Source organism: Lampetra fluviatilis, chromosome 4 (genome assembly GCF_964198595.1).
Source record: "Lampetra fluviatilis chromosome 4, kcLamFluv1.1, whole genome shotgun sequence".
Classification (NCBI taxonomy): Eukaryota; Metazoa; Chordata; class Hyperoartia; order Petromyzontiformes; family Petromyzontidae; genus Lampetra; species Lampetra fluviatilis.
Genome location: NC_136278.1, coordinates 11,492,057 through 11,504,837, shown reverse-complemented (window position 1 = coordinate 11,504,837; position 12,781 = coordinate 11,492,057). Strand labels below are relative to the sequence as shown.

The window sequence follows — 12,781 nt, the reverse complement described above, 5'->3', positions numbered from 1 at the left end:
ATTGTGTTGTAATGTGGCAGGAGAGAGTACAAATATTGTATTGATGAATTGAGATTGGTTGGAGAGGCTTTGAATTATAAGGTTGTGTTTTCTCTAGAACTTCTCCATTTTATTTTAGTGTGGTGTCTATATTTGGACACTGACGTTATTTATTACTTTGGTCAAACACAATTCCTGCCATGGACCAATGGCATGCACGCTAAGCGACGCACCTCTTGGCCCAAGTCAGTCACGTGCATAATGCGAGCCACAAGCACGTTTGTTTTCACAAACAGGGGCAGAGACGAGCATTTGGGAAGACCTAGCACAGGATGGATATACTGTATGAGTAGACCCTTGAATGCCACAGGTGTGAACTCCACAGTAGTTCCAGATTGTGCCAGACGGAAACAAAGGCGAGATATGTGTCGCTGGCCATATGAGTGGGCATGTTGACTTCTTGACCTTTTGTCATGGGTATGAAGAGTTGTCTGTGTTTGTCTTTCCGATAGGCCTCGCTGTGGCTTCATGATTGGCCGAAATAATACTTGAATGCATTTAACTAATATTCTTAGGTTTTTTCGGTAAAGTCACGTAGGTAAAACATCAAAATTAATAATCATCAGGTGGGACCGTCACAGCCAGATTAGCTGCATCAAGTGAGGCAGCTAATCTGGCTGTGACGGTCCCACCTGATGACGGAGACTTGTGTTGCCTCCGAAACGTCGTGATTTTTTATTTTATTTTGATGTTTTACCTACATGGTGACTTTACCGAAAAAACCTAAGAATATGAATCCTTGCAGTCACGAAAGCTTCAAATCTACATTTAACTAATGTCAACGAAACTTGGGCAACAGCAGTGGCTGATCGCTGGAGACAAACCTGCGGCAGGTGTCAGAACAGGAAGCAGGGGGATTGGTGTCGGTTGCAGTGTTCCCGTTACGAGGCGGATTGCGTTATTTAATTGTGCGTGTAGCAGTTTTTGTGTTCGAGCTTGCGGACCAAGCTGGAAGCGCAGTGACTGTGCCACCACGTAGATCAGCGAGAGGGTGGCGGCATTTTGATTTAAAGCTTTCGTGACTGCAGGGATTCATATTCTTGGTTCTTTCGGTAAAGTCACGTAGAAGGGAAACAATAAAATAATTTTTTTTCTTTTTATTATTTTATTGTTTCCCTTCTAAAAATGTTTTAATCTTTTAATTATTTTATTGTTTCCCTTCTACGTGACTTTACCGAAAGAACCAAGAATAGGGTGGTGGCAGTTCGCGGTGCATCAGCTGAGGTGCCCCCCCGGGTCGTTCCTGCAAGTTTGTGCAGCAGGCCGATTCTTAATTTTAAGCTTTTCATAGATCTGTTTCATGTGGGGCTTGAAGGTTCGGCTTCTGTCCATGATGACCCCGCGATATCTTGGAATGGGGTCATAGTGCACTGGGCTACCACAGAAGGACACATCAAGGGTGGCTTCTGCTGCACGGTTGTTCAAGTGGGAAGCGCTTGTGATTTTGGAGGGATGTGGTCGGAGTCTCCGTGAACGGAAATATGTCTCCAATAAAGTTAGATAATTATCTCTTAGACTATTTACAATATTCTTGAGGTTTGTAACCTATGCAGCATCTGCATATATGAACTTGCGAGACGATGTACATGGCAGGTCACTTATATGTGAATATTAAATAGTGACGGTACTGGTTACCGAGCATTGAGGGAGTAGGCTATTCTTCATACATCTCTTGCAGCTGTGTTCACCAGCGAGGTGTTCACCCTGCAAGTACGGTTTCTGAGCATCCCGTCGATTAGGCGTTCAGTCGAACGGCATCCGATGATTGTGGCTAACTCCCGCAGCAGGCCACGATGCCAAGCAGTGTCATGGGCAGCAGCGGAGGCGGAGGGGTCAGCCATTGCTGTGCTCGGTTTGTGTTGACGTTGGAAACCAGCTTTATATGAGGGTGGTGAAGGCAGCGATCTGTTCGTAGCAGCCGCTACGGCCGGTTCAACACCCGGCTCGCTCGGGAGGAGGCAGTTCTGGGTCGATTCTTGTTGGGGGTGGAAGCCTGGCAAGCATGGGGCTCGTTCCATCACGTGGGTTAAGACCAGTCAATGAGAGCCCTTAAACCGTCAACTTAAATCCCTGCTTCAACAGTGTCCTTGTTGTGTGCAGCAGTGTCTCTTCTTCGCCGGTTTTGCCAAGAAAACTTTTCGAACTGTGGAGGCTTTGATGCTTTTGCGATCATTTGTTTTTTACATTGGGAAATGTATTTTCATTGGCAGCATTTGGTGTTTCCGCAGTGTTGTTATTTTCCCATCCATAGGTTTATTGGATGTGAATGCAGTCATGTGTTTTATACATGCACCTGTTGTTTTTTTTGTGTGTGAATGAATGCATTCATTCTTTTGCATTCAACCGGAAGAGAATCATGAAAAGAAAAAACTCGATTATTGAGCCGGCTTACACCGGCTTGGGCTGTCCTTTTTCTTCCCCCCATCTATCTCATTTTCTCTAAAGTAACTAAGGTGAACATTGTTACATTTGTCTCTGTATATTGTGTACATTGCCCAACACACTTAATGGAACATTGACCTCGCCGTGATTCGTGGATGCACATGATAATACACATATAACGTTTATAACAATATTCGGAGAGCAATATCAGTTTGTCACTGACTTTGGCCTTGTTTGGGAAGCAAATTTATGTCTCTGGGTTGATAGTGCAGTTGTGCCAGCCAATACGTCACTGCTTCAACCCTAAAATAATATATACGTTTTTAAATTGGCATTTATGCTCTGGGTAATAAGATTTTACATTTATCACATTTATGTGGTGCTTGTGCGATGCCTATTTCAGCTGTCATGTTCTAGTGTTGCCATCTTACTGTAGTTACCGACCATTCTCAATCTACTGATGCAATTCAAGTTATCCACAATAGCACACAGGAACATAATTGATCTAAATTGTCTTCCACGCTCACCAAGCAATGGGCAGCGCTTATCACCATAGGGCGGTCCTGAGCCTCTTGCAAATTTCACATGATGTAAAAACTGCAATTTGGAGATGGATATCGCATCTACATTGGACCGCATCTCAAACCGCAGTACGCGAGCAGTGGGCACAGTCGTTTTTTTCTATTATTTTGATGGGGACTGGTCTTGCCTTTAAACAACTCCTACTGTCCTTCCACATTTAATGAGTACTCACTTTGTCGACCCAGGAGGAATGATGGGGTTTGGACTTGAACTCTCAACTTCCGTAGTGAGGTGGTGATATTGTGAGCAATAGTGCCGCAATTAACTTTGCAATCATTGTTTTGCTGTCCAATTTTTTGCGAATGTAAATGATCAAGTTTTTTCCTGCAAACGATATCCGTGCAATTTTACCAGATATTGGAAAAATGTGTTTGAATTAAAGTTGTGATGTTTGACGGTAAACGGTTGTCAAGCCTGGTGTTAAGTAACTAAAAACAGGACATAATTTTGACGGGCAAAGCTAAAAATCCCCGGTCTCACATTGCTTCAGTCCCTAGACATCCAACAGCTGCGGCAAACGTTGTATATGTTCTTACTTTGAAAGCTTTAAAAGGAGGAAAAAAGACCCAAAACAACCAAACCGTTGAATTGTCTTCCAACCACATGTGCACTTCACACGATACATTTCATTTCCATCAATGGAGTACAGTACAGGAAAGAATGCTTATGCTATTTTAACGTCTAGACCTGCTCCCAAAGGACCAATTCTCAAAATAGCCAGACCTGTCCCCGTGACGAAACGGTGTATCTGGGCACCACCATTAATCCACGATGAGTTGGGTGATTGCAGATTGTAATGGACGGCCACGGTGATGAGATGTTAACTACCTTATCTGGTATACAGGAGGTCGTGGGTTCGATCCCAACACGGACGCCTCTCTATTTGGAGTTCGCTTGCTCTTCCCGTGGTCACGTGGCTTTTCCCCCGGGTCCTCCGGGTTTTCCCTCCAAATTTAGAATCGACAACACGCGTTTAGAGTGTAATGGCTGCTAGAAATTTCCACGTGATAAGCCGCTTTGTTGAGCTATCATTATGTGGCCAGGTTGCTTCTGAAAAAAGAGCTACATAGCTCAGTGGGCCTTACTTAGTAAAATAAAAGTACAGTAAATTACAAACCCGAGTGATGACTTGCTGTGAGCGAGTCTGTTTCCCCAATGTCAGGTTGCATGGAAATGTTCATTAGACGATTTAATTATGAGTGACTTAATCCCCATTGGCTGTGACTGCACAGTGCTTGTGTGAAAAATCATCTTCTATTCATATTACCCTCTTGCTTCCCAAGCAAAGCTTGTATTGGCCAGTTAAATAATGCTACACTTTTACTATGTAATTGTTACTTTATCACTATAATTATCATTATGGTACTCTAATGTTGTACAAGATTACGATCTCCCGATGACTCGCAAAATCTACCAACATTTGGCACCAACATTACTTGTGATACATAATTTAATGGCTGCCGCAACTAAACTGATTTTAAATTGAAAATAAATGTAAGATAAAAAATGGAATATTTTTTTTACATCAGCGTTCAAGGATTCACTCAAAAAACGCAACTTGAGCCGTGACTAAATTGACGATAAGCGACATCGGTTTGTGGCCGGAGCCAAATTGGGCCTGTGTGTGTGTTTAGCTTTTCACGTTCTAACACAATCATATGAGACGGCATACTGGCACAGCACTTGTAGCCTTATGTCCCATAGGGGATGAAGAGGAGTAAGGAAGTTCCTCGCACAGTACTAACAGCACAGCACTGCCCAGGGCCCCCTGTTTGTAACTGTTACAAGTGGACTTTAACGATGCTGTCTGTCACAAGCGGTTGATGCTTCTAGGGTTGCCGTAACAAGTCACAGCTCGGGTGTTCAATTGCTTTTGTCGCTGGTTTAATTGAGGTGCAATATTTACATTGTTTGATTTGATTACTGCTCGATGCCTCGTTAACTTTTGCTGTAAATGTCAAAGCCAATTTCCATGCATCATTAATGGTCCATTAATGGCGCGTGCCTTGTCTTGTCTCTTTCGTTGTAGGGCTCTCTTCAGTTATGAAGGGAATACAAATGACCTCAAGCTGGTTATGTGCGGAGGTAAGGATTTGACACTCAAGAGAACGATCTTTTCGCACGACATACAAGGCGGGGCGGGCAGAGAAATAGAATGTTCTGGCCTACGTCAGATTTGCCTTGTCGGGGTTTTTTTCATTTGTTTTTATTTCTAACCAGGTAAAGCCCCCCACTGATTTTCCACAGCGTCCGTGACTGGAAGCGCACTGAGTGATGTGTGGGGGCTGCCACGTGCATCAGACGTGAAACAGCTCGGGAGACACTGAGTTTCCCTGACCAGAATGAGAGTTCAGATTTGACGCAAACGTTTCAGCACAACATCCACACCACGATGCGACTCCTTCGGCCATTTAGGTCCGCACAGCATTCCAGCTATATAGATCCTGGGCAAACTGAGCTACGCTTTATTATTATTATTAGAAAAAGTGCATTGCTCATTCGAGGTGTGGGTGAGGTGCTGTGGCTCATGGGGCTGACACTGTCAGAATAAGCTTGGTGAGTGGCTGTTGCGTGGGGATTATTCCCTTGTCAGGGAATTGAGCCAGCGCTGTTGAAATTCGGAGTTTTCATTCTAAGACCGCCACGCATGACTGAAGAATAGTTATGCAAGTGTAGTGAGTTGATGATCTCAGCCCGGTCATCAATGACCGTAGAAACGATTGTCTACATTTATATGTTGATTTTAAAAAAATATTTAAGTTGGCATTGAGGACACAAAAGGAACCACTTTCACGTTTGTACAACTGAAATTGTGTTGCTCTAGGGCGTTTGGTGTCAAGTTTTGCGACGGTATTTCTCAAGCTTTGTAGTAGCACCGTGTGTGCCTTACAAATGTTTTGCAGTGCGTGAATGTTTGCTGCTCGAGAGAGAAGCCAAGGTGCAGTGTGCATTTGCTTAGCTCAGCTGAACGGTTCCATATGAATGTGCTGCTCGGGACATGCTCATTACAACAAAAATAGTCCACTGCTATCGTAATATGCAAAGTGCCGTTTTATTTGTTTTTCGTTTTACATTGATATGTAAAATATCTAAATGTAAATTATGCGGCCTGTTGCCAAATTACAATTGGACGTATTGGCGGTACACCGGTGGTGCGCAGTATAAAAAAAGAACAATTTTGCAATAACTTTATTTTCCCCCGATTCGCAACCCCGGTAAGAAAATGCGTCAAAATCAGTTCTCGTGATGTTGAAGCAGTCGGAAGATGATTGTTACGTGCAGCTGAGCACTAAGCTTCACAGTCTGTTGCCATATAGCACCCAGCCTGATGACGATTGGCTCCATGTTGCACAGGCAGATTTGCCTCCTGCCATAGACTTGGTTGGACGGTTCCTCAATGGGTTTCCGGAACAATTTCTTGCATATAAAAATTACGACTCATGGTGTCACACATCCGAATGGTAAAGCAGCTGCTGAATCTAGGGCAACTTCTGATGGAGAGTCTGCGGCTCACTCGAGGGCAACAGCGACTTCGTCACACCTTTTTTCTGAGGACCGGTGTGTTATGCTGCACCGGTGTACCGCCAATACGTTCAAATGGCACGCTCTTCACCGAGCCAGTCTACATGGGGTTGACAGGTTTCCCACAGAGCTGTTGGGTAACGTCTGTAGATAATTAACGTAGTGCCCAAGAAAGGTGAGTGGGGCATGGGCAGGAAGCGTCGCTCAAAGGGACGTTAGCCGGCGGGGTGAGAATAACGAAGGTGTGGCAGCCAAAGGAGGGGAATGCGTTTAAGAGGACGTCCGCCACAGGGAGACGGAGGCGTTAAATTGCGTGCAGTTGCTCGATGGACGGTTGTATCGTGGGGCCATGAGCGATGGCGATGGCATGGGGAGACCTTCATCCAGCAATGCATCGATCATGGCTGATGATGATGATAATATAATGTAACGGGTGCAGTAAGCTGTAACGTGGATATTAAATACGCCTTGGCATAGTTTGCAAGAGTCGGGCACTGTGGGCCAATTTACCTCGTTTTAAGTATTTCCATGCTCAAGTAAACATGGGCGGTGCTCGTCCTCTGTTTGCCGTCTTGAGCGAATGGTGGAATTTCCGCATTACCATGGCAGTCGCCCAGTAGTCATGAATGTGACAACCACTGTTGACTTTGAACAAAGTGGTACTTGCTTTGTTGAGCCTGGAGCAATAAAGATGGTTAAACTAACCTGAATTTGAGCCTCAGCATCTTTAAAAGTAAGTGAACTGCTCCCCACGTAACTGCAATTGTCTCGGATCTATATTCTTTGGGTCTTTCGGTAAATTCACGTATGATCACGACCGCTTGTGTTGCGATCGAAACGTCGTAGTTTTTTGTTATTTTCTTTGAACCTATCTATGTGACTTTACCGAAAGACCCAAAGAATATGAATTCCTGCAGTCACGAAAGCTTTAAGTCACGATTTGCCTCGGATCTATTTTGCAAAAGATGTCATGAATGGCATTACAGTACATTCTTCCATTCTTCAAAGATAATGGAGCAAATAATGAACGTCTTGCTGGAAGCAGTATCCGACAGGGCTAGCCATCGTACTTCAATGCCAGTGCGCTGTTTGTAAGCGAAAAAAGAGCAGCGGCATTCCCAGCCAACCCGTCTCGGCAGGACTTGACGTAGAGTCTCGAACAAACCGTGACGGAGTTGCTTCTTCATTCACAGGTCAGCGAATAAATCTGAAGAGGCATCCGCCGCCCTTGAAAACTTACGCATGGAAGGGGGGGGGGCGATGGTAATTAACAGCAGTCGCGGCCACCACGTGAAAATAAGGTGCCATTAGGAGCGTGGGGCCATATTTGTTTGTCAGGTCTCCTCGTGGGTGCATGTCAGGATACGGTCGGTGCCTAACACTTGCACATTCCTAGCGTTGCTGCAAGTGTGAATGTGCAGACACATTCTCCTCTCGGTGTGTTTATACAGCTTGTGGGCCTGAACTGCACCGCTGCCTCGGTGAAAACAGACTTGTAAAAATATCCCGCAAGCTAATGCAGAATTGACAATCACTTGACTCATTACCATGAGTCAAGGCTGCATGTCTGTGTGTGTGTAGTTGCATGTGTGTGTATAGGTTTGTGTGGGGAGCGGTAGTCTAGCAAGTTAGCACGCTGCGCTACCAACCCGGCGACGCGAATTTGATTCCTGCTCACGGCCAACATTCAGTGACGATTTTCTGAACCGGTCCTGGGCCTTCCCTAGGTCGACTCGGTCTCAAATGAGTACCTGGTGCGGTGTGTAAACATCGCCACGAGGGAAACAAAGGCGGCCGAGCGTTGTGTTGTGCCATGCCGGCCTTCATAGGTGCTCGCTAACAGCACTTGCCACAACATTCTGTTAAGGCTATACGGGGGATATTTGTCTTTGGGGTCTTTATCGTTGCACATTGGGGGAACGGTGGCCGCGCAGTGGTTGGCATACGGCACTGTAATCCAGTTTGCGTTGGCAGCGAATGGTACATGAGCCTGTCCCGTGTCTTACAAAGGTTGACTCGGCTTTAAATAAGTACCTGGCGCAGTGTGTAAACATCTGGGGGCTACAAAGACATCCTGGTGCGGTGTTGTTGGCCGCACTACCATCGTGCGTGACACGCTTGCCTCAGTATGTGCTCAATAACTGCACTCTCCCAAATTAGGGATATAAGGGGAGTGTTTGCCTTTGTAAATTTTTGAACCCGGTTGGCATCTCCCTTGGGCCAATTTAGAATCAATTTAGTTGCGCCTGTTATAGACATACTTACGCTGACCTTGATACTGCAGGTCTTCAAATGGCTCTTGGCCCAACATTTTATCAGGCTCAAGAAATGGATCTTCATGTATTGTACACGGGGCGGGTACAGTAATCGTGTTCCCACCTCGTTGTCAATGACTTGCCGCGGTTGTGGGTTATGAGTAGATTGAGAATGTTGCTGCTGCTGCTGCCATATGAGGGCGAGTAAATGTAGACCCTCTAGATCGGTGGTTCTTCTTCTTAACCTGGGGGTGCACGCATCCTCTGGGGGTGCGAGATGCCCTTTCTGGGGTGGTGCGAGACATGGCCACATTTTTTTTGAAGGTAAATAATCGAAACGCAAATTGAGCTGGGTACGTAGGTGCAACTACTGTGTTTCATAAAACCTATGTATGTATTAACATACATTTTTTTTTTACAATTGAGAGCCAACGGTGTGCAAGGCTGCAGTAAAGATTCAGAACCACTGCTATATGAACTCCATTGTTAATGTTAATAAATAACATAGAACATATAATATACGAATACACACACGTGAATCACTGCATACATCATGAGCATTAGAATTAAATGTATCAATCAATAGGTGTTCTCATTCATTAATTTGCGGTTCGGAGTCCGATGTGACTGCTCGTATCGTTATGGATAGTTACATTGATTTTTGTGAACGAAGTGCTCCCTAATATCACACGCAGCATAGTGAGAGATGGCGGCAACATTCGGGAGGCTTTATCCATCCAGCAGTGGGTTGATCATTGCTGACGAAGATGATCATAGCAAGTCTCCAATTAGAAATGTACAAACTAGGCACGGTAATCACATTCTTTTTTTTTTTAGCTTTGTTAAAGGTGCTGCATAACGAAGGATTGGTGGTGTGTTTGTGTCGAGGAGCGATTCCACGCACGCCTAAATCTACTCGGAGCGACACCGCATTACGATGCCCGTCCGTGCGTCGTAACTCGACACAACGGCGCTCCGTGAAGCGGAGCGAACACAGGCGGGGGAGGAGGAGTTGGCGCCCGACTGCGCGTTTTGATGCCGTCCCGCTTGGCAGACGGTTTCTGTGGCCGGGTCGGGGGAAGCCAGGGGAGGGTGGGGTGGTGGTTCTCGTGGTCTGTGCGCCGCCACCGCCGCCCCCCCACAGGAAGCGATTTGCGGCTTGTGGCCTCACCGTCAGAGAGCGTGAGGCCAGTTGCCGTCCGGCTTTGCCATGCGGTTTCCTGGCCGCACTGCGCGGCTCTCAAACAAGAAACCGGCTTCCTGTGTGGACGGGAAGCCGCTATTGTAACTGAAACGCCACCTGCATTCTCCTTGAGCTGGTTTTATTTTAAATAAACTAAACTAAAGACAAACTATTTTAGACTATTTTAATTACCAGGTAAAGCCCACTGAGCTATTAGCACTTTTTCAGAAGTGACCTGGCCATAGATCTATGAATGTTGAACTGTTTTTGCACCGTACATAACCAACCGTGCTAATCGGAGGTGGTCAACAAATGAGAGCTCAACAAAGTGGCTTATGTGGAAATTTATAGCAGCCAAAAAATCTAAACGCATGTTTCTAAATGTGGAGAGAAAACGCCGAGGACCTGGAGAAAAATCCACGTGACCATAGAGAGAACATGCAAACTCCAAATTTCGAGGCGTGAGGGTCGCGATCGAACCCACGACCTCCTGCATATCAGGTGAGGGAGATAACATCTTGCCACCACGGACGGAGAGCAGTTCTCGAGCTAGCATAGTGGCTGGCGTAGTGAAAGGTTCACAGTCTTCACAGCTTTAGTTTATCACTCGCAGTGTTGACATGTTACAATTTTAAAGTGGCATACGCTATCAAGGTCACACACGGGGTTTATGGTGCGGTCTCGGGCATTGCCCCTGCTGTAAGAAAGTTCGTGGTGAGCTTAAGTTGTAATGGATTGCAGATATTGAAGGATGAAAACAGTGTTTAACCTTTAGCAATATTATCGCAAAACACGCACCTTCATTGATTCACACAAGGCATCCCGCCTTGTGTGATGCCATGCCGAGGCAGCCATACACCTGCTTATTCTTACTCGCGCGACTTAGTTCTGTTCACTCAATGGCGTTATATCCAATTTGCATTCGTGTTATAAAAAACATGTTCCCTATTACACTCATCGCATTCTATCCAATTCGTGTTGTGAAAAAAAACACGCGTCATTATAGGAGAATTGGCTGCACTGTCATTTGCGAGTAATGTTTTAAATGTAGCAATTTGGACTGCGACACCGGCACACGCGGCCATCTCGTTTGCAGATGACGTCATGGGATCTTTTACACGTTCATTGTGGAGCAGACGATACGTAGTGTCTACGGTTGACACACCCGACAGTGTTAGCCAGGGTGGCCACTGGGCTCGAACCGCAAACCTCTGCAAACAAAAGCGGCAACCCTGTCAAGTTACCATCCAGATCTTGGCTGACATAGACTTTTGCGTCATGGACTCTACTGTGTAAATCATAGCTATCTTTCCTGTGAAAGGTATTTTTTTATTTATTTTACCAATATAAGGCCCACTAAACTATATACAACAAACTAAACACAAAAAGCAGTTCTAAGGAAATGTGTTTTAAATCTAACCACCTCGCCACACCAGGCGAGGTGGTTAACATCTCGCCACTGTGGCTCCACTCATAACGCCAAGCACGCATCCAGGCCTGACGTCACAACGCATAATCGGTGCGGATCACAGCGGCCGTGGGAATTGCTCGCCTCATCGTAACGAGTTTGGGCCTGCAAAAGTGTGGCCCGTGGGATCGTCGGCTACGCGCATGATGCAAACACAGTCACCGGAGCGGAGTTTCATTTGTTAAACTGGGCAAGCATGCCCAAACATCCCCGCCCCTCATGAAGCGGCATGCTCTACCGTGTATACAAACCCTGCATCTGGGCTGCCTGGGCAGATGTTCCTTTTGTGTTGTGCGGCACCTGCGCAGCCTCGGTCGTGGTTTTTCAGGCTTTCCAACTCGGGTTGAAAGCGTTTATGCATTGGCGCTGCTCATGTGTCCTGTCTGTAACATGGGGTCATGATGACTCTCGTTGTGATGATGCAGTACGATTAACGCTGGGTGCATCTTGCATCTCCAATCACGCTGGTTAAATGTGTCTCGTCGAAGTGGCTCGTGCTTTGGTCTTTGCTTTGTCGTCGTAGTCGTCGCCACGCTTGATGATTTTTGCCCGCTCGGTTGTCCTTTGACTAAACTGAAAGAAAACCAAACTTTTTTGACGATTTTTTTCGTCACTGATTTCGTTCACAAAACTGATCACTGATCACGAGGACCGGAGTCAGAGACGCGCTCTGCTCGTTGTTTTGGTACGCTGACATCAGCTCGATAAACGTGTTTGATTCCAAGGTACAAAACCTCCTTTTCATATGTAGGTTTTTTTGTTATTGTACCCCCGGCATTGGACAAAGAGGACGAGGTTGCGAGCCTTGTACATATTTTTTAAACCGTTTTGGAACCCCTTTTTGACGGGGCCACTTCTCCCATAACCCGACATGTTGACATTGCGTGAAGTGGCTGGGAGACACTTTAACAAGCAGCGGTACACAGCCGGAACAGAGACACTTTTTAAATGCGTAGGCTCAACACAACACGAGTTTTGTGTACTTTTTAAAAATTGTATTGAAATTCATTCTCAATGATATTCCACATGTATTTAAGGATTATTTTGGAACATTCGGAACCCAAATCCAGATCGACATGTGGTTGGGGTACAGCGTGGGTACTCAAACATCTTTCAAGACGTCTGGTCGGCATGGCAAAGTAGCCCAAAGGGACTTTCTAGAACTTTTCTGCCAGTAGTGGCATGAGCAAGCGATTTCGGGGCTGCACCCTTTGCCTTTGCTCTCGGTTTTACGTATGTATGTTGAACTTCTTTCGCACCATAGGTATCTAACCGTGCTAATCGATGGTGCAGGTTCAAATTATTGCACTGATATTGCACTGTTTTATTTGTTCAGGTCTTCATAGGCAA

General features: G+C 45.7%; 1 protein-coding gene across 3 annotated transcripts in view; it reads left to right on the top strand.

The window, feature by feature from the left end:
* The window catches only part of LOC144931564 (drebrin-like protein), a 105,103-nt gene that overhangs the window by 13,363 nt on the left and 78,959 nt on the right, over positions 1-12,781 (top strand). For 2 of the 3 annotated variants that reach the window (XM_078855539.1, XM_078855538.1), the window contains exon 2: positions 5,033-5,088. The exons of the other annotated variant lie outside the window; for it this stretch is intronic. In XM_078855539.1, coding sequence (XP_078711665.1) covers positions 5,033-5,088 — 56 coding nt within the window. The remainder of the gene's footprint in view (positions 1-5,032; positions 5,089-12,781) is intronic. 3 annotated transcript variants of the gene reach the window in all.